The sequence below is a fragment of the Xenopus tropicalis genome, chromosome 7, assembly GCF_000004195.4.
Source record: "Xenopus tropicalis strain Nigerian chromosome 7, UCB_Xtro_10.0, whole genome shotgun sequence".
NCBI classification, from domain to species: Eukaryota; Metazoa; Chordata; class Amphibia; order Anura; family Pipidae; genus Xenopus; species Xenopus tropicalis.
This window is the reverse complement of record NC_030683.2, coordinates 129971647-129996224: the sequence shown is the minus strand read 5'-3', so window position 1 is coordinate 129996224 and position 24578 is coordinate 129971647. Positions and strand designations below refer to the sequence as shown.

General features: G+C 52.6%; 1 protein-coding gene across 2 annotated transcripts in view; it reads right to left on the bottom strand.

Moving 5' to 3' along the window:
• The window catches only part of capzb (capping actin protein of muscle Z-line subunit beta), a 30611-nt gene extending 7105 nt beyond the window's left edge, over positions 1–23506 (bottom strand). For both annotated transcript variants that reach the window (XM_031905677.1, XM_031905678.1), the window contains exons 1-4: positions 23270–23506; positions 5357–5446; positions 3215–3336; positions 927–1040 (exon numbers count right to left, since the gene is read on the bottom strand). In XM_031905677.1, coding sequence (XP_031761537.1) covers positions 927–1040; positions 3215–3336; positions 5357–5446; positions 23270–23272 — 329 coding nt within the window. In that variant the 5' untranslated portion in view covers positions 23273–23506. The remainder of the gene's footprint in view (positions 1–926; positions 1041–3214; positions 3337–5356; positions 5447–23269) is intronic.
• Between the last annotated feature and the right edge of the window lie 1072 nt (positions 23507–24578).

Here is a 24578-nt window from a genome sequence, read left to right as displayed (position 1 = left end):
ACACAGATGCAGTCAGACACACACACACACACACACACAGATGCAGTCAGACAAACACACACACACACACACAGATGCAGTCAGACAAACACACACACAGATGCAGTCAGACAGACAGACACACACACAGATGCCGTCAGACAGACACACACACACAGACACACACACAGATGCCGTCAGACAGACACACACACAGATGCCGTCAGACAGACACACACAGACGCAGTCAGACAGATACAGACACACACACAGATGCCGTCAGACAGACACACACACAGATGCAGTCAGACAGACACACACAGACGCAGTCAGACAGACTCACACAGATGCAGTCAGACAGACACACACACACACACAGATGCAGACAGACACACACAGATGCAGTCAGACAGACACACACACACACACAGATGCAGACAGACACACACAGATGCAGTCAGACAGACACACACAGACACACACACACACAGATGCAGACAGACACACACAGATGCAGTCAGACAGACACACACACACACAGATGCACAGAAAGACGCACACAGATACAGTCAGACAGATACACACACAGACACACACACACAAACACACAGATGCAGTCAGACAGATGCACACAGATGCAGTCAGACAGACGCACACAGATGCAGTCAGACAGATGCACACAGACACACTGTATGACTGCATCTGTGTGTGTCTGTCTGACTGCATCTGTGTGTGTCTGTCTGACTGCATCTGTGTGTGTCTGTCTGACTGCATCTGTGTGTGTCTGTGTTTATCTGTCTGACTGCATCAGACACACACAGATGCAGTCAGACAGAAGTACGCAGGTACAGTCCCCCCCCCCCCCCCCCATATATAAGTACAATGCACAGACCCCCCAGCTGAATCCCCCCCCCCCCCCGTTAGACGCAGAAGGAGGGACAACTTACAGGTCTCGGTACTGGTCGAAGGCATTATTGGCTTCCACCTCCAGCTTGCGCAGGCGGGCCGACGGCATGGCTCCATCTTCCAAGGGGGGGTCGTATTTATTGCTCCACGGTGACCTGGGGACGAGGGGCAGTTAGAGAGCATCTGACATCAGTAACAGAACCCAGGAGTCCCCCCCCCCGGCACAATACAGTCATGGGGTCCCGACCCCCATCCTACCGGCAGCTGCAGGGAGTTGCACCCTGTGCCAGAACCTTCTACTGAGTATGAACATGAGCTAATCCTCCCCTGTGGTACCGGTACCCCCGCACTCACAGCCCCCCGGCACTGCCGCACTCACAGCCCCCCAGCCCCCGGCACTGCCGCACTCACAGCCCCCCGGCACTGCCGCACTCACAGCCCCCCGGCACTGCCGCACTCACAGCCCCCCGGCACTGCCGCACTCACAGCCCCCCGGCCCCCGGCACTGCCGCACTCACAGCCCCCCGGCCCCCGGCACTGCCGCACTCACAGCCCCCCGGCCCCCGGCACTGCCGCACTCACAGCCCCCGGCCCCCGGCACTGCCGCACTCACAGCCCCCCGGCACTGCCGCACTCACAGCCCCCCCGGCACTGCCCCGCACCCTCACAGCCCCCCCGGCACTGCCGCACTCACAGCCCCCCGGCCCCCGGCACTGCCGCACTCACAGCCCCCCGGCCCCCGGCACTGCCGCACTCACAGCCCCCCGGCCCGCCTGCCGCACTCCGCCCCCGGCACTGCCGCACTCACAGCCCCCCGGCCCCCGGCACTGCCGCACTCACAGCCCCCCGGCACTGCCGCACTCACAGCCCCCCGGCACTGCCGCACTCACAGCCCCCCGGCACTGCCGCACTCACAGCCCCCCGGCACTGCCGCACTCACAGCCCCCCGGCACTGCCGCACTCACAGCCCCCGGCACTGCCGCACTCACAGCCCCCCCGGCACTGCAGGGGGGCACCAAGAGGGATGAAGAACCATGCTCTGTGCTCTGCCTGGAACCTAAAGGGGAACTAAACCCAAACACTTCCAATGTCATTCCCAGCAACTTCCCCCACTCATTACTCACTGTCTGTCCCTTTTCCTTCCCTGCACTGCTGGTTCTGACTCCTGATACAACTCCCCAATATCCATTCATTCCTTATTCTCACTGGGTTTATAGTTATGTGTAACTGTCACTGTGTCTGTCCCTTTCCCTTCCCTGCACTGCTGGTTCTGACTCCTGATACAACTCCCCAATACCCATTCATTCCTCATTCTCACTGGGTTTATAGTTATGTGTAACTGTCACTGTGTCTGTCCCTTTCCCTTCCCTGCACTGCTGGTTCTGACTCCTGATACAACTCCCCAATATCCATTCATCCCTCATTCTCACTGGGTTTATAGTTATGTGTAACTGTCACTGTGTCTGTCCCTTTCCCTTCCCTGCACTGCTGGTTCTGACTCCTGATACAACTGCCCAATATCCATTCATCCCTCATTCTCACTGGGTTTATAGTTATGTGTAACTGTCACTGTGTCTGTCCCTTTCCCTTCCCTGCACTGCTGGTTCTGACTCCTGATACAACTGCCCAATATCCATTCATCCCTCATTCTCACTGGGTTTATAGTTATGTGTAACTGTCACTGTGTCTGTCCCTTTCCCTTCCCTGCACTGCTGGTTCTGACTCCTGATACAACTGCCCAATATCCATTCATCCCTCATTCTCACTGGGTTTATAGTTATGTGTAACTGTCACTGTGTCTGTCCCTTTCCCTTCTCTGCACCGCTGGTTCTGACTCCTGATACAACTCCCCAATATCCATTCATCCCTCATTCTCACTGGGTTTATAGTTATGTGTAACTGTCACTGTGTCTGTCCCTTTCCCTTCCCTGCACTGCTGGTTCTGACTCCTGATACAACTCCCCAATATCCATTCATCCCTCATTCTCACTGGGTTTATAGTTATGTGTAACTGCCAGTGACTCGGGGGTTACATGACTGTGCGGATGTTGTTGGGTCACTGACTCTCATTCAGAGACAACTCCTGGGCCACAAGTCTGGTATTAGCAGTCTAAAACTGCAACAGTCTCAGACACCATACAAAGTGCCCAGAGATGCCTCTGAGTGAGAGTATTTCCATTTATTTTAGATTTCATCCCTTTTAATGAGAGACTGGTGAGACCACAGGGAAACCCAGAGAAGCCCAAACTGATGGGTTTGTTTCATAATGAGCAGAACCAGGGGTGCGGGCCCATACATCCCTGCTCTCCTTATGGGTCCGAGTACTGACCTGTAGGAGTCTCCATCTCTGTTGTAGTCGCACAGCAAGTAGTCCTTTCCCACGACTTTGTCGCGAGCGATCTTCAGGGGCTGATCGACAGAAGACAGGAGATCTTCGCACAGACTGGGTACCTACGGGCGGAACCAGAACCCCAGGTAAGGAACATAGCAAGTGAGAATCGGGCCTGGCTAGTATTTAATGTAGGCAAATGGCACACAATTGGCACCACTGCCCTTTAAAAAGGTCTCTAACTGCCTCTGAGCTCCACCTTCCTGGGAAGCAGCACGGCGGCCATATTGGTGCAGGCAGCCAGGGCCCACACAGGTGATACCACTTGTACCACAGGGAGAGGGGTGTGGGTGAATACAGGTGGGCTATGGGACGCACGCTGCGCGCGCGGGGGGGGGGGTAACGGCACTGAAAGCAAAGGGGCTCGGGGAGACATCTGAGGAGGCAGAACACAAAGAGAAGACAAATTGAAAGAAGTTAATGAGATTCTGATAGAGATTTGGGAACAGGGCCGCCCTTGTTGTACCTGGGACCCCCGCGCTGCCCCCCCCCCCCATAATGCACTTGGCTCCGGCCCTACACAGACTTAATTAAACTCACAAACCCCTCACACAAGAATATCAGCCTTTGTCTGCCCAGAAACTGGATACCTGCCGGGGTGGCCGGCTCCTACACACGGGGGCAACCGAGGGGTCACGGCTGCCAGGTGGGAAAAGAGGGGGTAACAGCTACCTTTATACAGTCCCCCCCATCCTACCCCCCCGGATACTGCAGAACCTTCATCATCCTGGGAACTGGGGGGCACCTCTCCTCCACCCTGGGGCTCTGTATATAATATACCCCCATAGTACTGGCAGCCCCCATACCCTGACTGCCCTTACAGTAAGGAACCCCTTCCTATGCTGATGGTGAGATCCCCTTTCCCCCCACCCCCAATGAATCACTCATTCCCCCTCTCTTGTTAGGGAATCCCATAACCTGACTGCCCTTACAGTAAGGAACCCCTTCCTATGCTCATGGTGAGATCCCCTTTCCTCCCCACCCCCAATGAATCACTCATTCCCCCTCTCTTGGTAGGGAATCCCATAACCTGACTGCCCTTACAGTAAGGAACCCCTTCCTATGCTGATGGTGAGATCCCCTTTCCTCCCCAACCCCAATGAATCACTCATTCCCCCTCTCTTGGTAGGGAATCCCATAACCTGACTGCCCTTACAGTAAGGAACCCCTTCCTATGCTGATGGTGAGATCCCCTTTCCTCCCCACCCCCAATGAATCACTCATTCCCCCTCTCTTGGTAGGGAATCCCATAGCCTGACTGCCCTTACAGTAAGGAACCCCTTCCTATGCTGATGGTGAGATCCCCTTTCCTCCCCAACCCCAATGAATCACTCATTCCCCCTCTCTTGGTAGGGAATCCCATAACCTGACTGCCCTTACAGTAAGGAACCCCTTCCTATGCTGATGGTGAGATCCCCTTTCCTCCCCAACCCCAATGAATCACTCATTCCCCCTCTCTTGGTAGGGAATCCCATAACCTGACTGCCCTTACAGTAAGGAACCCCTTCCTATGCTGATGGTGAGATCCCCTCCAGCAATGGAAACATGTCTGTATCTGGTGCTGGCAGCCATGACACTACTGTAGAACTGTAGCGAGGAGAGCACACAAATCACTGATGGGGGCCCCACAGCGGCCTCAGTCGTTAGCGTGGATGGGAAATCATGTGAGTGACGGGGCCGCTAATGTGCTCTAATTAATAGCCTGCTGGTCCCAGGAAGAGGACAATGGCCGAGGCAAAGGGTACGCACTAATGAGGGCCGGGGGGCTGAGATCAGGAGATATAACTACGTATGGAACGCTGACCCCTCTGCCTCCTCTAATTGCCCTGCCGGGGCCCTTCCGCCTTCAACTAGAATCTCAGCATGAGGTGCCCAAGGGCCACATTCAGTCCTTGCTATGTTATTAGTCAGCTCTTCAGCCCAACGTTTCTTCCTGCTGCATCACGGGGGCAGTTGGTTGCACCAGAGGAAATGTGTCGCTCCTGGAGTCCCCTGGTGCAACCAACGGCAATATCCCAGCGCCGCGGGGCACGGCCGCACCTATTGGCCGCGGGTGAGCCCGGACGTAGGGGGTTTCCTTACCAAATCAATGAGGTCGCTGAGGTTCTTCTCAATTTGTTGGGGAGGGAGACGCCTCATCAGATCCAAGGCACAGTCCAGCTGTTGTTCAGTCTGAAAAAGAAAGGGGAAACGGCGCATTAATTCTAATTAGAGCACAAAGGGCAAGTAATAAAAGGAGAGAATACAGGTTTATAAACCCAGAAGTTGCCAGAATGCAGAACTCAGGCCCAGACGGCTACTGAAGCTGGACCCACTGCCGTGATAATTACAATTATTGACATTTATAGCGAGTTTCCATATCCCCTATAGGGTGCTAGCACTTACGTGGCCAGCAGGGGGCGACCTATAGTAAGCGATGAGGGCTTCAGAGCTACAGGCTGCTCAGCCATTTGAACCATGGGAAAAGTTTATCCAAAACCCTATGTTTATCCATATACCCTAAGTTCGGGGCAAAAGGCTGCCCAGTTCTGCACAAGAGCTTACAATCGATGCATTCTATGCTCAGCCTGGGCTGAGTAATACAGGGAGCCATGCAGCCAATCAGCGGAGAGACTGGAAGGTGTTATTAGGAGGCGAGGAAGTGGGGTCCCTGCTGACATATTGGGCCAAACACAAAGCAGCGGGGGCATCTGGCGCACAGGGGGCCGGTCCAGCAGAAGCGCAGGTGACTCTCTCCCAGCGGGAGCCCCGGGGCATTTGCGCAGGAAACACCGGCTTATTTTATCCCACTGTCTCTAGCGGCTCCCAAAGGTCATGGGAAGCAGAGAGAGAGTCTTCTGGGTGATGAGAAACGGCTGTAGGTAAAGGGAAAGTAAGAAGACTGCTACATGCACTGAGTCTGGGGGGAACGGCCGAGCAATTACTGCTCAAAGGGACCCTGTCCCCAAGTTCCTGCTGAATTGTGCTTAGTACAGGGGAATCCCTATGTGCCATAGTTTTATGGTATCTCTCTGTACAGGCTATGAGCAAACTTAGGGGGCTGTTCCTGCTGAATTGTGCTTAGTACAGGGGAATCCCTATGTGCCATAGTTTTATGGTATCTCTCTGTACAGGCTATGGGCAAACTTAGGGGGCTGTTCCTGCTGAATTGTGCTTAGTACAGGGGAATCCCTATGTGCCATAGTTTTATGGTATCTCTCTGTACAGGCTATGGGCAAACTTAGGGGGCTGTTCCTGCTGAATTGTGCTTAGTACAGGGGAATCCCTATGTGCCATAGTTTTATGGTATCTCTCTGTACAGGCTATGGGCAAACTTAGGGGGCTGTTCCTGCTGAATTGTGCTTAGTACAGGGGAATCCCTATGTGCCATAGTTTTATGGTATCTCTCTGTACAGGCTATGAGCAAACTTAGGGGGCTGTTCCTGCTGAATTGTGCTTAGTACAGGGGAATCCCTATGTGCCATAGTTTTATGGTATCTCTCTGTACAGGCTATGGGCAAACTTAGGGGGCTGTTCCTGCTGAATTGTGCTTAGTACAGGGGAATCCCTATGTGCCATAGTTTTATGGTATCTCTCTGTACAGGCTATGAGCAAACTTAGGGGGCTGTTCCTCCTGAATTGTGCTTAGTACAGGGGAATCCCTATGTGCCATAGTTTTATGGGATCTCTCAGTACAGGCTATGAGCAAACTTAGGGGGCTGTTCCTGCTGAATTGTGCTTAGTACAGGGGAATCCCTATGTGCCATAGTTTTATAGTATCTCTCTGTACAGGCTTTGAGCAAACTTAGGGGGCTGTTCCTGCTGAATTGTGCTTAGTACAGGGGAATACCTATGTGCCATAGTTTTATGGGATCTCTCAGTACAGGCTATGAGCAAACTTAGGGGGCTGTTCCTGCTGAATTGTGCTTAGTACAGGGGAATCCCTATGTGCCATAGTTTTATGGTATCTCTCAGTACAGGCTATGAGCAAACTTAGGGGGCTGTTCCTGCTGAATTGTGCTTAGTACAGGGGAATCCCTATGTGCCATAGTTTTATGGTATCTCTCTGTACAGGCTATGAGCAAACTTAGGGGGCTGTTCCTGCTGAATTGTGCTTAGTACAGGGGAATCCCTATGTGCCATAGTTTTATGGTATCTCTCTGTACAGGCTATGAGCAAACTTAGGGGGCTGTTCCTGCTGAATTGTGCTTAGTACAGGGGAATCCCTATGTGCCATAGTTTTATGGTATCTCTCAGTACAGGCTATGAGCAAACTTAGGGGGCTGTTAGGAGCTACTGTCCCTTTAAGAAGCGCAATGGGGGGCTGAGGACAAACATCTCAGACTGGTCCCCTGAATGCAGACAATCCCGTGACCAACAGGGGCCACACGCAGGGATCTCTCTGGGAAACAATGGAGTTAGCGTGGGCGCGGCGGCATTGGGTTCCCACAGCCCCGGTGACCCCGGCGCATCAACAGATCCACAATGGTTTATTCATGGCAGGAACTTCCAAGCAAATCCCCTGCAGCTGCCTAACCCCCAGCGCCCGGGGGGGGGGGGGAGTGGGGGGCTTATTAGGGACGCGGCGCACCTGGAACGCTCGGCCATATGGCAGCTCTGAGCTCTCACATTCTCTGCAGTCATTTCCTGAGCAAATTAGAGCTCCAGGTGTGATGTGACCCACAAACTGCCCCCCCCCCGGAACCCTGCAAAGTAACACGGTCCGTAGGGGCCGCACATCATTCGCTGAGATGAAACGGATACAAGGCAATGAGCGATACTTCCTTTCTGGAACAATCACAGCAGTTCCCTCTTGCTTTCTGGCAGGGATTCTACATAGGCAATCGGGGGGGGCTCAAGCCCAGTAATATAGCCCCCAGATACTGCTGGGAGAAGGGGGGCACCCTCACAAACTAACGGGGTCCCTGGCACCCAGGTTAAAGGGGATGTTCATCAACTTTTAGTATGATGTAGAGGGGGGCAGTATGAAACAATAAGGGGGCAGTATGAAGCAATAAGGGGGGGCAGTATGAAGCAATAAGGGGGGGCAGTACGAAGCAATAAGGGGAGGGGGGCAGTATGAAGCAATAGGGGGGGTCAGTATAAAGCAATAAGGGGGTCAGTATAAAGCAATAAGGGGGGGTCAGTATGAAGCAATAGGGGGGCGCAGTATGAAGCAATAGGGGGGCGCAGTATGAAGCAACAGGGGGGGCAGTATGAAGCAACAGGGGGGGCAGTATGAAGCAATAGGGGGGGCAGGATGAAGCAATAGGGGGGGCAGGATGAAGCAATAAGGGGGGGCAGTATGAAGCAATAGGGGGGGTCAGTATGAAGCAATAGGGGCAGGATGAAGCAATAAGGGGGGGCAGTATGAAGCAATAGGGGGTCAGGATGAAGCAATAGGGGGGGTCAGGATGAAGCAATAGGGGGGGTCAGGATGAAGCAATAGGGGGGGTCAGGATGAAGCAATAGGGGGGGTCAGGATGAAGCAATAAGGGGGGTAAGTACGAAGCCCCCCGTGAGCGCCACGGGCCCAGGAATGGCGCCGGGAGCAATATGGGCTCAGGAATGGCGCCGGGAGCAATACGAGCTCAGGAATGGCGCCGGGAGCAATATGGGCTCAGGAATGGCGCCGGGAGCAATACGAGCTCAGGAATGGCGCCGGGAGCAATACGAGCTCAGGAATGGCGCCGGGAGCAATATGGGCTCAGGAATGGCGCCGGGAGCAATAGGGGCTCAGGAATGGCGCCGGGAGCAATATGGGCTCAGGAATGGCGCCGGGAGCAATAGGGGCTCAGGAATGGCGCCGGGAAGCAATAGGGGCTCAGGAATGGCGCCGGGAGCAATACTGGCTCAGGAATGGCGCCGGGAGCAATACGGGCTCAGGAATGGCGCCGGGAGCAATACGAGCTCAGGAATGGCGCTGGGAGCAATATGGGCTCAGGAATGGCATATGGCTCAGGAATGGCGCCAGGAGCAATATGGGCTCAGGAATGGCGCCGGGAGCAATATGGGCTCAGGAATGGCGCCGGGAGCAATATGGGCTCAGGAAAGGCGCCGGGAGCAATAGGGGCTCAGGAATGGCGCCGGGAGCAATAGGGGCTCAGGAATGGCGCCGGGAGCAATATGGGCTCAGGAATGGCGCCGGGAGCAATATGGGCTCAGGAATGGCGCCGGGAGCAATAGGGGCTCAGGAATGGCGCCGGGAGCAATACGAGCTCAGGAATGGCGCCGGGAGCAATACGAGCTCAGGAATGGCGCCGGGAGCAATATGGGCTCAGGAATGGCGCCGGGAGCAATAGGGGCTCAGGAATGGCGCCGGGAGCAATACAGGCTCAGGAATGGCGCCGGGAGCAATACGGGCTCAGGAATGGCGCCGGGAGCAATACGGGCTCAGGAATGGCGCCGGGAGCAATACGGGCTCAGGAATGGCGCCGGGAGCAATACGAGCTCAGGAATGGCGCTGGGAGCAATATGGGCTCAGGAATGGCATATGGGCTCAGGAATGGCGCCAGGAGCAATATGGGCTCAGGAATGGCGCCGGGAGCAATATGGGCTCAGGAATGGCGCCGGGAGCAATATGGGTTCAGGAATGGCGCCGGGAGCAATAGGGGCTCAGGAATGGCGCCGGGAGCAATATGGGCTCAGGAATGGCGCAGAGAGCAATATGGGCTCAGGAATGGCGCCGGGAGCAATAGGGGCTCAGGAATGGCGCCGGGAGCAATACGGGCTCAGGAATGGCGCCGGGAGCAATACGAGCTCAGGAATGGCGCTGGGAGCAATATGGGCTCAGGAATGGCATATGGGCTCAGGAATGGCGCCAGGAGCAATATGGGCTCAGGAATGGCGCTGGGAGCAATATGGGCTCAGGAATGGCATATGGGCTCAGGAATGGTGCCGGGAGCAATATGGGCTCAGGAATGGCGCCGGGAGCAATATGGGCTCAGGAATGGCGCCGGGAGCAATATGGGCTCAGGAATGGCGCCGGGAGCAATATGGGCTCAGGAATGGCGCCGGGAGCAATAGGGGCTCAGGAATGGCGCCGGGAGCAATATGGGCTCAGGAATGGCGCCGGGAGCAATATGGGTTCAGGAATGGCGCCGGGAAGCAATAGGGGCTCAGGAATGGCGCCGGGAGCAATATGGGCTCAGGAATGGCGCAGAGAGCAATATGGGCTCAGGAATGGCGCCGGGAGCAATAGGGGCTCAGGAATGGCGCCGGGAGCAATACGGGCTCAGGAATGGCGCCGGGAGCAATACGAGCTCAGGAATGGCGCTGGGAGCAATATGGGCTCAGGAATGGCATATGGGCTCAGGAATGGCGCCAGGAGCAATATGGGCTCAGGAATGGCGCTGGGAGCAATATGGGCTCAGGAATGGCATATGGGCTCAGGAATGGTGCCGGGAGCAATATGGGCTCAGGAATGGCGCCGGGAGCAATATGGGCTCAGGAATGGCGCCGGGAGCAATATGGGCTCAGGAATGGCGCCGGGAGCAATATGGGCTCAGGAATGGCGCCGGGAGCAATATGGGCTCAGGAATGGCGCCGGGAGCAATATGGGCTCAGGAATGGCGCCGGGAGCAATAGGGGCTCAGGAATGGCGCCGGGAGCAATAGGGGCTCAGGAATGGCGCCGGGAGCAATAGGGGCTCAGGAATGGCGCCGGGAGCAATAGGGGCTCAGGAATGGCGCCGGGAGCAATAGGGGCTCAGGAATGGCGCCGGGAGCAATAGGGGCTCAGGAATGGCGCCAGGAGCAATATGGGCTCAGGAATGGCGCCGGGAGCAATATGGGCTCAGGAATGGCGCCGGGAGCAATAGGGGCTCAGGAATGGCGCCAGGAGCAATAGGGGCTCAGGAATGGCGCCGGGAGCAATACGAGCTCAGGAATGGCGCCGGGAGCAATACGAGCTCAGGAATGGCGCCGGGAGCAATACGAGCTCAGGAATGGCGCCGGGAGCAATACGAGCTCAGGAATGGCGCCGGGAGGAATATGGGCTCAGGAATGGCGCCGGGAGCAATAGGGGCTCAGGAATGGCGCCGGGAGCAATATGGGCTCAGGAATGGCGCCGGGAGCAATATGGGCTCAGGAATGGCGCCGGGAGCAATAGGGGCTCAGGAATGGCGCAGGGAGCAATACGGGCTCAGGAATGGCGCCGGGAGCAATACGAGCTCAGGAATGGCGCTGGGAGCAATATGGGCTCAGGAATGGCATATGGGCTCAGGAATGGCGCCAGGAGCAATATGGGCTCAGGAATGGCGCCGGGAGCAATATGGGCTCAGGAATGGCATATGGGCTCAGGAATGGCGCCGGGAGCAATATGGGCTCAGGAATGGCGCCGGGAGCAATATGGGCTCAGGAATGGCGCCGGGAGCAATATGGGCTCAGGAATGGCGCCGGGAGCAATAGGGGCTCAGGAATGGCGCCGGGAGCAATAGGGGCTCAGGAATGGCGCCGGGAGCAATATGGGCTCAGGAATGGCGCCGGGAGCAATAGGGGCTCAGGAATGGCGCCGGGAGCAATAGGGGCTCAGGAATGGCGCCGGGAGCAATAGGGGCTCAGGAATGGCGCTGATGTCAGTGGGAACCATACGGCGCTGAGACACGGGGCAGCACCCACCCAGCCCCTGCGTGACAGCTCCCATTTAATAACATCAGTATTCAGCTTGAAAGCATTAGTGCAACTTTACTGGCCCCGCCCCCTGCTGCGACTCAGCACATTCACCCTTTCACTGCCGCTCTCTAGGCTGCGGCGCTCTAACACATTTGGTTACCAGATGCACCACAGCCGGAGCCCTTGTACCATCATGCACTGCGGGAATGATAACGGTACCACAATGCATTGCAAGAATAAAGGTACCATAATGCACTGCTGGAATGATAACAGTACCACAATGCATTGCAAGAATAAAGGTACCATAATGCACTGCTGGAATGATAACGGTACCACAATGCATTGCAAGTATAAAGGTACCATAATGCATTGCAAGTATAAAGGTACCATAATGCACTGCGGGAATGATAACAGTACCACAATGCATTGCAAGAATAAAGGTACCATAATGCATTGCAAGTATAAAGGTACCATAATGCACTGCGGGAATGATAACGGTACCACAATGCATTGCAAGTATAAAGGTACCATAATGCACTGCGGGAATGATAACGGTACCACAATGCATTGCAAGTATAAAGGTACCATAATGCACTGCTGGAATGATAACGGTACCACAATGCATTGCAAGTATAAAGGTACCATAATGCACTGCTGGAATGATAACGGTACCACAATGCATTGCAAGTATAAAGGTACCATAATGCACTGCTGGAATGATAACGGTACCACAATGCATTGCAAGTATAAAGGTACCATAATGCACTGCTGGAATGATAACGGTACCACAATGCATTGCAAGTATAAAGGTACCATAATGCACTGCGGGAATGATAACGGTACCACAATGCATTGCAAGAATAAAGGTACCATAATGCTTTGCAAGTATAAAGGTACCATAATGCGCTGCGGGAATGATAACGGTACCATAATGCATTGCAAGAATACAGGTACCACAATGCATTGCAAGAATAAAGGTACCATAATGCATTGCAGGAATAAAGGTACCATAATGCATTGCAAGTATAAAGGTACCATAATGCACTGCGGGAATGATAACAGTACCATAATGCATTGCAAGAATACAGGTACCACAATGCATTGCAAGAATACAGGTACCACAATGCATTGCAAGAATAAAGGTACCATAATGCATTGCAACAATGATGAAGCTACCATAATGCACTGCGGGAATGATAACGGTACCATAATGCACTGTGGGAATGATAACGGTACCATAATGCACTGCGGGAATGATAACGGTACCATAATGCACTGCGGGAATGATAACGGTACCATAATGCACTGTGGGAATGATAACGGTACCATAATGCATTGCGGGAATGATAACGGTACCATAATGCATTGCGGGAATGATAACGGTACCATAATGCATTGCGGGAATGATAACGGTACCATAATGCACTGTGGGAATGATAACGGTACCATAATGCATTGCGGGAATGATAACGGTACCATAATGCACTGTGGGAATGATAACGGTACCATAATGCACTGTGGGAATGATAACAGTACCATAATGCACTGTGGGAATGATAACGGTACCATAATGCACTGTGGGAATGATAACGGTACCATAATGCAATGCGGGAATGATAACGGTACCATAATGCATTGCAAGAATAACGGTACCATAATAAATTGCAAGAATAACGGTACCATAATGCATTGCGGGAATGATAACGGTACCATAATGCACTGTGGGAATGATAACGGTACCATAATGCACTGTGGGAATGATAACAGTACCATAATGCACTGTGGGAATGATAACGGTACCATAATGCACTGTGGGAATGATAACGGTACCATAATGCAATGCGGGAATGATAACGGTACCATAATGCATTGCAAGAATAACGGTACCATAATAAATTGCAAGAATAACGGTACCATAATGCATTGCAAGAATAACGGTACCATAATGCATTGCAAGAATAACGGTACCATAATGCATTGCAAGAATAACGGTACCATAATGCATTGCAAGAATAACGGTACCATAATGCATTGCAAGAATAACGGTACCATAATGCATTGAGCAAAATACCCCTGCCATACTCCCTATATCATTATATACACACGAGACCCCCGCCGGAGCCCTATTTACAAGCACTACATGAATAAGTGAGAGAGTTGAGCCGGCGGCAGTATGGCAGCACAGACGGGGCGCCCCGTATTCCCCCCAAACATTCCCAATCACTTAATGACTTGAGTCTGAGGCTTCAGATTAAGTGCATCCTGGAACGGCCAGTGCAAAATGGATTCCTACAGCCGCTATTCCTGCCTCAAAGTTTAACTGCTACCCTGTTGCTAGACACAGAGTCCCTAGCAACCAGGAGCTGGTTGGTACACAGACTGGAAGATGAATAGGAGATGGTCTATACAGATACTTTAAATACCAGCCATAGAACGCCAGGCATCTAGCAACTTCATTCATTTTAATGTGAATTTTACTTCCCCTTTAAAGCTTTATAAAGGTCACAGCATCGCATGGAATACAGGGTGTAACAGCGACGGGACTTATGGGGGAATGTGTGGCCCTAAACTCCAGTCTCGCTCTGAGCCTGGCAAACCCCAAGCCTTGGCACCCAATCATATCTTACATACCCTGCCAGGAAATGGTGCACAGAATTGTGGGAAAATTGTGGGTAGAAAGAACAAAGTTCCTGCCCAAACCTTAATTCCATATGTACAATGTAGCAGCATTCAGTTCTTTGTGTCCGTTACTGAGATGGCTTCTGCTACACTGTTTCAGGAGTCAGAACCAGCAGTGTAAAGAACTAACAGCCCAATAACATTTACACATAACCATAAACCAATAGGAACTGAAAGTCACTTAATCACGGCAACTGAGGTTCCCCCTAAATTTGCTCATAGCCTGTACAAAGAGATACCATAAAACTATGGCACATAGGGATTCCCCTGTACTAAGCACAATTCAGCAGGAACAGCCCCCTAAGTTTGCCCATAGCCTGTACAGAGAGATACCATAAAACTATGGCACATAGGGATTCCCCTGTACTAAGCACAATTCAGCAGGAACAGCCCCTAAGTTTGCTCATAGCCTGTACAGAGAGATACCATAAAACAATGGCACATAGGGATTCCCCTGTACTAAGCACAATTCAGCAGGAACAGCCCCCTAAGTTTGCTCATAGCTTGTACAGAGAGATACCATAAAACAATGGCACATAGGGATTCCCCTGTACTAAGCACAATTCAGTAGGAACAGCCCCCTTAGTCTGCTCATAGCCTGTACAGAGAGATCCCATAAAACTATGGCACATAGGGATTCCCCTGTACTAAGCACAATTCAGCAGGAACAGCCCCCTAAGTTTGCCCATTAATAAGCAGACAATATTATTATTAATATTGAACTGACAAGGGGCGGTAACAGCCCAATTAAAAAGTTGCTGCCCAGGGTAACGACGTCCCAGAAAAGGCTTGTGGATTTAACCCCTTGGTGCACGTGTGGGTGGGCGTGCCCAGCAGCATACAAGCCCCCCGTCGTGGCTCCGGCCCATTGCCAGGATATTTGCCGTTGGAATGTGCTGATGGCACGGATGCCCCAGGGCGGGCAGGTATCAGGTTAACTCTCCCAGCCTCGGTCAGCAGTGAAAGTGGAGAGGGGGGCATATTCTTAGAACACAGACCCCGCCCCTCCCTCTGTGACCCCACCCCCACTAAGTGCCATCCATTCCTGACTGCCATTAGCCCTGCTTTCTCTGCTCTCTGCTCTGTCTGTACTTGCCTGGCTCTGTGCAAATAGCAGCGCGTGTGAATGGGCACATTGTGGCGCCGGCGGGCACGCGTGTAAATCACTTCATTCCGTGACGGGGGGGGGGCTGCCGTACACACCTTATAGCAACACACAGGCAGGAATTGGCCCTACAGCTATACAGCTATCAACGTGCTGACATGTATGGGGCAAGAGTCACACGTAGGGGGCATATTTACACTGCCCGGTAACCAGTACCAAACATGAGAAACCAATCAGGCGCAAACGTCTACTGATCTAGTGCAGATAAAAGAATAAAAGCTAACTGCTGATTGGCTGCTATGGATTCCATCCCTACTAATGGCAGCGGTTATATAAAGCCATTTCTTTCTGACGACACAGTTAGAAGGAAGGGTAAGTAAATACTATAAAAGCTACCCCGGCCCCTGAGTCACTGCCCGGCCTGAACCCCTTTGTGGGGCAACAAGGAAATTCCATGTACGGCAGCTCTGAGCGACGGCAGCGGGAAGCAGATAAGGGCAAGCTAAGGAAACAGAGACATAATAGCGCGTGATGCCATGGAATGTAGGTGAGGCCGGCTGGGAACCATACTCATTTCCCAACATCTAGCAGCTGTTGTCCAACTACACATCCCAGCAATTCAGACAGGCAAAGGGCTGTACTTCAATACGGAATAAAGAGCAACAGTCGCCATCTCCTTCTGCTTTACCTGCTACCCCCACACTCTGCAGGGCCCCACAGAACCCCTCAGTGACTGCTAATATCCTTATCATTTACAGTAGGGGGTACATTATCCCTTATAATACATGAGTGATACTCAGAGTTCCCTGTATAACTCAGCCTGCAGCCTTGTGCCTTTATATGGGGGGCACAGAACCCCTCAGTGACTGCTAATATCCTTATCATTTACAGTAGGGGGTACATTATCCCTTATAATACATGAGTGATACTCAGAGTTCCCTGTATAACTCAGCCTGCAGCCTTGTGCCTTTATATGGGCACAGAACCCCTCAGTGACTGCTAATATCCTTATCATTTACAGTAGGGGGTACATTATCCCTTATAATACATGAGTGATACTCAGAGTTCCCTGTATAACTCAGCCTGCAGCCTTGTGCCTTTATATGGACATGAACCCCTCAGTGACTGCTAATATCCTTATCATTTACAGTAGGGGGTACATTATCCCTTATAATACACGAGTGATACTTTTTATAGCAATCTACAGGGCATGGCAGCTAGATCCTTAATAGCCTGGGTCACAGATTGTATGATCTATGGCAAATAAATGGTTAAATGCTAAAATATTAAGGGATTTGCAAGTAATAGTTCTTCCCTGGGGGCCCGCTGTAGGCTCATTAGGGAGCAGTTGCACAGCGGTGGGTGAGAGCTTGGGTGCAGCTTGTGGTGCAATGCAAATCTGCCAACGGAAATGATGATGAGAGAGAAAAAAAAAAAAAAAAAGGGAAACTTAAGGTGCCAGTAACACCCACATATACTCATGGGTGCTGTATCCTAATACAATAAACCACTGTAAATAAAAGTTTTGTGTTTGTTTCAGAAGCTTTAATTCACATACAAACTGTATGTAGTCGCCACTCAGGTTCAGGTAGGGCCCTACATGGGTCATTTCTGGCTCTACACCTACAGATATCATCTGGAAAAGCAAATATTTTCATATGATATGCAGTCACATGATTGCTAGGCAAGGCCAGCAGCCAATGGGATGCCAGCAATATAGACAATGAAGGGTGCAGCGTACAAACGCACGTGAGCAGGGCCCATTATGGGCAAAGCTTGATAGCTATACGCAGGTATATACGTCTATATGTATATATATATATATATATATCTTCCAACTCTTTGCAACTTTCAAATGGGGGTCGCTGACCCCGGCTACCAAAAACCATTGCTGTGTGAAACTACAGTTTCATTGTTATTGTTACTTTATATTATTTATTTTTCTATTCAGATTCTCTCCTACTCATATATCAAACCACACCCTGGTTACTAAGGTTATTTGAATCCTAGCAACCAACTAGCTGCTGAACCTCCAACTTGACAAGCTGATGAACAAAAACTGAAATAATTAAAAAAAAAAAAAAACTACAAATAATAAAAAAATGAAGACCAATTGCAAATTGTGTCAGAACATCACAAGCTCCAGTGCACTGACCTCCATGGCAAGTTGTGGGGCAGTTTAAGATTTAATGTTGCCAGTCTGTACCATTCTAATAGGGTGCCCCCTGTAACAGCACCCATCTGTCGCTGACTGCCAGTTATTACTTCCCAAGAACTACTGCCAGTCGCCATCACCATTTCATACAGCAAAGCCCACACAGTAACAGTATGTAGAATGTTCCAAGTAATTAGCAGATAGGCTACTGCCCCCCCCCCCCCCCAGGCCATAAATAAACCCATCCCTTCCCATAGGGAAGCAACCCCTTGCTGTAAGCCAATCAGTGCCGGACGCAGTCTTGTTTCCATTGGCGACTACACAGATCCAAGGCAATTCAGCCCCAAGCCTTCTATCTAGATATTAATCTTGCACAATAATAAAGGCTGAACATTACAGTTAGGGATACCCAGAACATCTGATTTAAGACTTTTAGTGAATAATTTCTACAGAACAGGGCGCATACAGGCTCAGTAACTGGCAGCAACGCCACCCAGAGCCGCCTCTCACTTCCTTCTCTTTATATATAAATATATACACATTGACTCATCCCTGTCCCCTTACAGGGCAGATAAGCACCAGTAACACAGAGTCCCATCCCCTCAGGCCTGAAACACTACCCCCAGCTTAAATGCCCCAACAGTTACCCCCCACTCATTCATCCTACATATAGACTAGTGCCCTATTTTCCCTATCTCTGCCCCAATGTCTGGACTCTGGGCTAAACCCACCCAAACTCATGTCCATGTACCATGACCAGGGCCGGAACTAGGGGTAGGTACTTGCCTAGGGCACAACGATGGGAGGGGGGGCAGGTATGTACCTCTCCTGCCTACCCCTAGATCCCTTGACAGTGTTCGTCAGGGGCAATAACCCTTCCCCGACAGCACGTCCAGGGGGGGGATAGAGGGTGCCGGGGGCGATGTTGCCGTCCTTGTAGCCTAGGGTGCCCCATTGGCTTGGCCGCCCCTGGTCATAGCTGACAAACAACAACTTTGCAAAGAAACCCAGACTGGCCAGTACTGCCCCCACCCCCCACACACACAATTTAAAGTGCCCATACATTAGTGATACCCGACGCCAGTGCCCCCCCCAGAGGACCTTAGACCATGGGCCCACTCTCCAACCTATTCTTAATCCACTTCAGTCTTTATATATTCCTAGTTTTTTTTATCTTTACATACTATAATCTATTCTTCTGTATATTTAGTTGCTTTGTTCCCATAGAAAAATAAGTAGTGACCATGAATCAGGCCAAATGGCTACAAGCAGGAGGGCCCACGGACAACTGGGCCCAGTGGGAATTTTCCTGGTATCCCTGTGGGCCAGTCCGACACTGCCCGACCCTCCTAAACCCGAACTGGCCCACAGCTCCCCCTCTATTTATAGGCCCAAGCCCAACCCGCCTATGATGTCACGGATGGGGCGGGGCCAGGAGGGCACGTGCCTATGAATAGATGCCGCCGAAGCTGGAACGGGGTGTTTAAGTTGCGGTGGGAAGGAAGCAGAACCCACCCTGCTTTTGATGTGCAGATAGCAGCAGGTTGCGGGCCGGCCCACCCCTCACTACCATACATGCACCAATAGACTTGCTGCGTGTATGGCGGGTTGGCGAGGCGATATTGGCAAAAGCCTTAGGTATCGGCCATCTCATCGACCAGCCAGGGTGGAAAGTTTTGATCAGGTGACTTTGAAGGTGCCCGACCATCAGCGGTAGGTTAATGCCGGATCGTTGGATAGGCATAGAATTAAATTGTTTCTACCTGTATCTATATAACGACTCGGCTCTTAATGTTAGCTGGCGAACCAATAAGATCGTTATTGTAACATGTATCTTTTAAAAGACATGTCAACCCTAAAAAAGATTTTTGGCGTAATAAAAGAAAACATCATTGCAAGCAACTTTCCAATAAGAATGTATAATACATTTTTAGTGCTATAAGTAAATAAATGTAACGGCTACTGAAAGCATTTGCTTCCTGGTTATGACTTGAGACAATGTTGCAAAAGCCGATGTCTCCCGGCGAGTCGGGCCTGTTGGGCTGCTCCCTTGTGCTACATTGTTTCAGTCAGAGCAACCAGGAAAGGGAATATACAACTATATACAAATAACCTTAAAATCGTTACAAATGTGTAATGAATGTATATTGCAAAGTTGCTTAGAGCTATGTATTGTTATATTGGGCAAAAAAAAAATAATTAGGAGGGTTGACACGTCCTTTAAATGCCCCCAAATTCTGCCCAAATGTAGCAAATCACACTCTCATATCACTTCACACTTCTTCTGACTGGCACCCACAGCTGCCACGAAAGAACCTGATTGGCACCCCCTCTACCCACAGGTCTGTTCCCTGCACTGACTGGCATAGCCCCCACCTACAGAATTGCCCACCCTCTACCCACAGGTCTGTTCCCTGCACTGACTGGCATAGCCCCCACCTACAGAATTGCCCACCCTCTACCCACAGGTCTCTGCCCTGCACTGACTGGCATAGCCCCCTACCTACAGAATTGCCCACCCTCTACCCACAGGTCTCTGCCCTGCACTGACTGGCATAGCCCCCACCTACAGAATTGCCCACCCTCTACCCACAGGTCTCTGCCCTGCACTGACTGGCATAGCCCCCACCTACAGAATTGCCCACCCTCTACCCACAGGTCTCTGCCCTGCACTGACTGGCATAGCCCCCACCTACAGAATTGCCCACCCTCTACCCACAGGTCTCTGCCCTGTACTGACTGGCATAGCCCCCACCTACAGAATTTCCCACCCTCTACCCACAGGTCTCTGCCCTGCACTGACTGGCATAGCCCCCACCTACAGAATTGCCCACCCTCTACCCACAGGTCTCTGCCCTGCACTGACTGGCATAGCCCCCTACCTACAGAATTGCCCACCCTCTACCCACAGGTCTCTGCCCTGCACTGACTGGCACACCCCCTACCTACAGAACTGCCCACCCTCTACCCACAGGTCTCTGCCCTGCACTGACTGGCATAGCCCCCTACCTACAGAATTGCCCACCCTCTACCCACAGGTCTCTGCCCTGCACTGACTGGCACACCCCCTACCTACAGAATTGCCCACCCTCTACCCACAGGTCCCTTCCCTGCACTGACTGGCATAGCCCCCACCTACAGAATTGCCCACCCTCTACCCACAGGTCTCTGCCGTGCACTGACTGGCACACCCCCTACCTACAGAATTGCCCACCCTCTACCCACAGGTCCCTTCCCTGCACTGACTGGCATAGCCCCCTACCTACAGAATTGCCCACCCTCTACCCACAGGTCCCTTCCCTGCACTGACTGGCATAGCCCCCTACCTACAGAATTGCCCACCCTCTACCCACAGGTCCCTTCCCTGCACTGACTGGCATAGCCCCCACCTACAGAATTGCCCACAGGTCTCTGCCCTGCACTGACTGGCATAGCCCCCACCTACAGAATTGCCCACCCTCTACCCACAGGTCTCTGCCCTGCACTGACTGGCATAGCCCCCACCTACAGAATTGCCCACCCTCTACCCACAGGTCTCTGCCCTGCACTGACTGGCATAGCCCCCACCTACAGAATTGCCCACCCTCTACCCACAGGTCTGTTCCCTGCACTGACTGGCATAGCCCCCACCTACAGAATTGCCCACCCTCTACCCACAGGTCTCTGCCCTGCACTGACTGGCATAGCCCCCACCTACAGAATTGCCCACCCTCTACCCACAGGTCTGTTCCCTGCACTGACTGGCATAGCCCCCACCTACAGAATTGCCCACCCTCTACCCACAGGTCTCTGCCCTGCACTGACTGGCATAGCCCCCACCTACAGAATTGCCCACCCTCTACCCACAGGTCTGTTCCCTGCACTGACTGGCATAGCCCCCACCTACAGAATTGCCCACCCTCTACCCACAGGTCTGTTCCCTGCACTGACTGGCATAGCCCCCACCTACAGAATTGCCCACCCTCTACCCACAGGTCTGTTCCCTGCACTGACTGGCATAGCCCCCACCTACAGAATTGCCCACCCTCTACCCACAGGTCTGTTCCCTGCACTGACTGGCATAGCCCCCACCTACAGAATTGCCCACCCTCTACCCACAGGTCTCTGCCCTGCACTGACTGGCATAGCCCCCTACCTACAGAATTGCCCACCCTCTACCCACAGGTCTGTTCCCTGCACTGACTGGCATAGCCCCCACCTACAGAATTGCCCACCCTCTACCCACAGGTCTGTTCCCTGCACTGACTGGCATAGCCCCCTACCTACAGAATTGCCCACCCTCTACCCACAGGTCTCTGCCCTGCACTGACTGGCATAGCCCCCACCTACAGAATTGCCCACCCTCTACCCACAGGTCTGTTCCCTGCACTGACTGGCATAGCCCCCTACCTACAGAATTGCCCACCCTCTACCCACAGGTCTGTTCCCTGCACTGACTGGCACACCCCCTACCTACAGAATTGCCCACCCTCTACCCACAGGTCTGTTCCCTGCACTGACTGGCATAGCCCCCACCTACAGAATTGCCCACCCTCTACCCACAGGTCTCTGCCCTGCACTGACTGGCATAGCCCCCTACCTACAGAATTGCCCACCCTCTACCCACAGGTCTGTTCCCTGCACTGACTGGCATAGCCCCCACCTACAGAATTGCCCACCCTCTACCCACAGGTCTGTTCCCTGCACTGACTGGCATAGCCCCCTACCTACAGAATTGCCCACCCTCTACCCACAGGTCTCTGCCCTGCACTGACTGGCATAGCCCCCACCTACAGAATTGCCCACCCTCTACCCACAGGTCTCTGCCCTGCACTGACTGGCATAGCCCCCACCTACAGAATTGCCCACCCTCTACCCACAGGTCTGTTCCCTGCACTGACTGGCATAGCCCCTACCTACAGAATTGCCCACTGCTCCCACCCTCAGGGGTATCCCCATTACACCCATTCCCCACAAGTGTGCTTAAGCAAAGGGGCCCAGTTGTGTCCCTGCCAACCCCTGACCCAGCTGCCAGGCTGGCACAGACCCCACACACCCCTGGCATGAGTGGCACAGGCCTAGGCACACTGAGGGCCACACCCCCTAGCCACCCCGCCTGCCCCAGGCCAATGGCACAGTTTAGCCCAAATGCCCCGAGTGACAGCCCGGTTAGGTTGATCCCGGCCCAGTAGCCCGGCACCCTGCCCATACCAGCCGCTCGGCCCGGAGCAGATACACAGGGGGGCAGATACACAGGGGGGCAGAAGTGCAGGGAAGGCGGCGGGTAGCGGGGAAAGGGAAGTATTACAGGGCCGGGCCCCTCACACACAGGGGAGCTGCTGCCGGTACATGTGGCCCCTGGAGGGGAGGGGGGCCCTGCACCCCAAACTACAACGGCTCCCGTGACGTCAGCCCTAAGCGGGGCACCCCCTGCCCGGACCCCCTGCCCGCATCTCCCGCACCCCCCTTCTTCCCCCGATTGTTACCATGGCTGCGGTGGGTTAGAGCCGGACGCGGTAGGAGGGGTCACGGTGGGGCGGGGCTGCGCTCCGGTTCGGCTCCGTTTCCTAGTCGCTATGCCCCGTAGGCCCGGCGGCGCCTCCACTTCCTTAGGACCTAGGAGTGAACATCCGGGTCAGCGGCTCCGAAGTTGGAGCCACACCCACGGCCCTGCTTAACTGCCAATCACAGCGCGGCCTTGCAGCCATCGCCAAGTATGGAGAGAGTGACGTGCAGACGGAAGGGGGCGGGGCTTGCGAGGCGCGGAGAGAGGGGGAGGCGGGGCAAAGCGGAGAGTGACACAAATGTTCCAGTCTGAGTGTGTCAGTGTGTGTGTATGTGGGAGAGACTGTCAGTGTGTGTATGTATGTATGTATGTATGTGTGTGTGAGAGACTGTCAGTGTGTGTGTATGTGGGAGAGACTGTCAGTGTGTGTATGTATGTATGTATGTATGTATGTGTGTGTGAGAGACTGTCAGTGTGTGTGTATGTGGGAGAGACTGTCAGTGTGTGTATGTATGTATGTATGTATGTATGTATGTATGAGAGACTGTCAGTGTGTGTATTTGTATGTGTGAGAGACTGTCAGTGTGTGTATGTGTGAGAGACTGTCAGTGTGTGTATTTGTATGTGTGAGAGACTGTCAGTGTGTGTATGTATGTATGTATGTATGTGTGAGAGACTGTCAGTGTGTATGTATGTATGTGTGAGAGACTGTCAGTGTGTGTATGTGTGAGAGACTGTCAGTGTGTGTATGTGTGAGAGACTGTCAGTGTGTGTGTATGTATGAGAGACTGTCAGTGTGTGTATGTATGTGTGAGAGACTGTCAGTGTGTGTATGTGTGAGAGACTGTCAGTGTGTATGTATGTATGTGTGAGAGACTGTCAGTGTGTGTATGTGTGAGAGACTGTCAGTGTGTGTGTATGTATGAGAGACTGTCAGTGTGTGTATGTATGTGTGAGAGACTGTCAGTGTGTGTGTATGTGTGAGAGACTGTCTGTGTGTGTATGTGTGAGAGACTGTCTGTGTGTGTATGTGTGAGAGACTGTCAGTGTGTATGTATGTGTGAGAGACTGTCAGTGTGTGTGTATGTATGAGAGACTGTCAGTGTGTGTATGTATGTGTGAGAGACTGTCAGTGTGTGTATGTGTGAGAGACTGTCAGTGTGTATGTATGTATGTGTGAGAGACTGTCAGTGTGTGTATGTGTGAGAGACTGTCAGTGTGTGTGTATGTATGAGAGACTGTCAGTGTGTGTATGTATGTGTGAGAGACTGTCAGTGTGTGTGTATGTG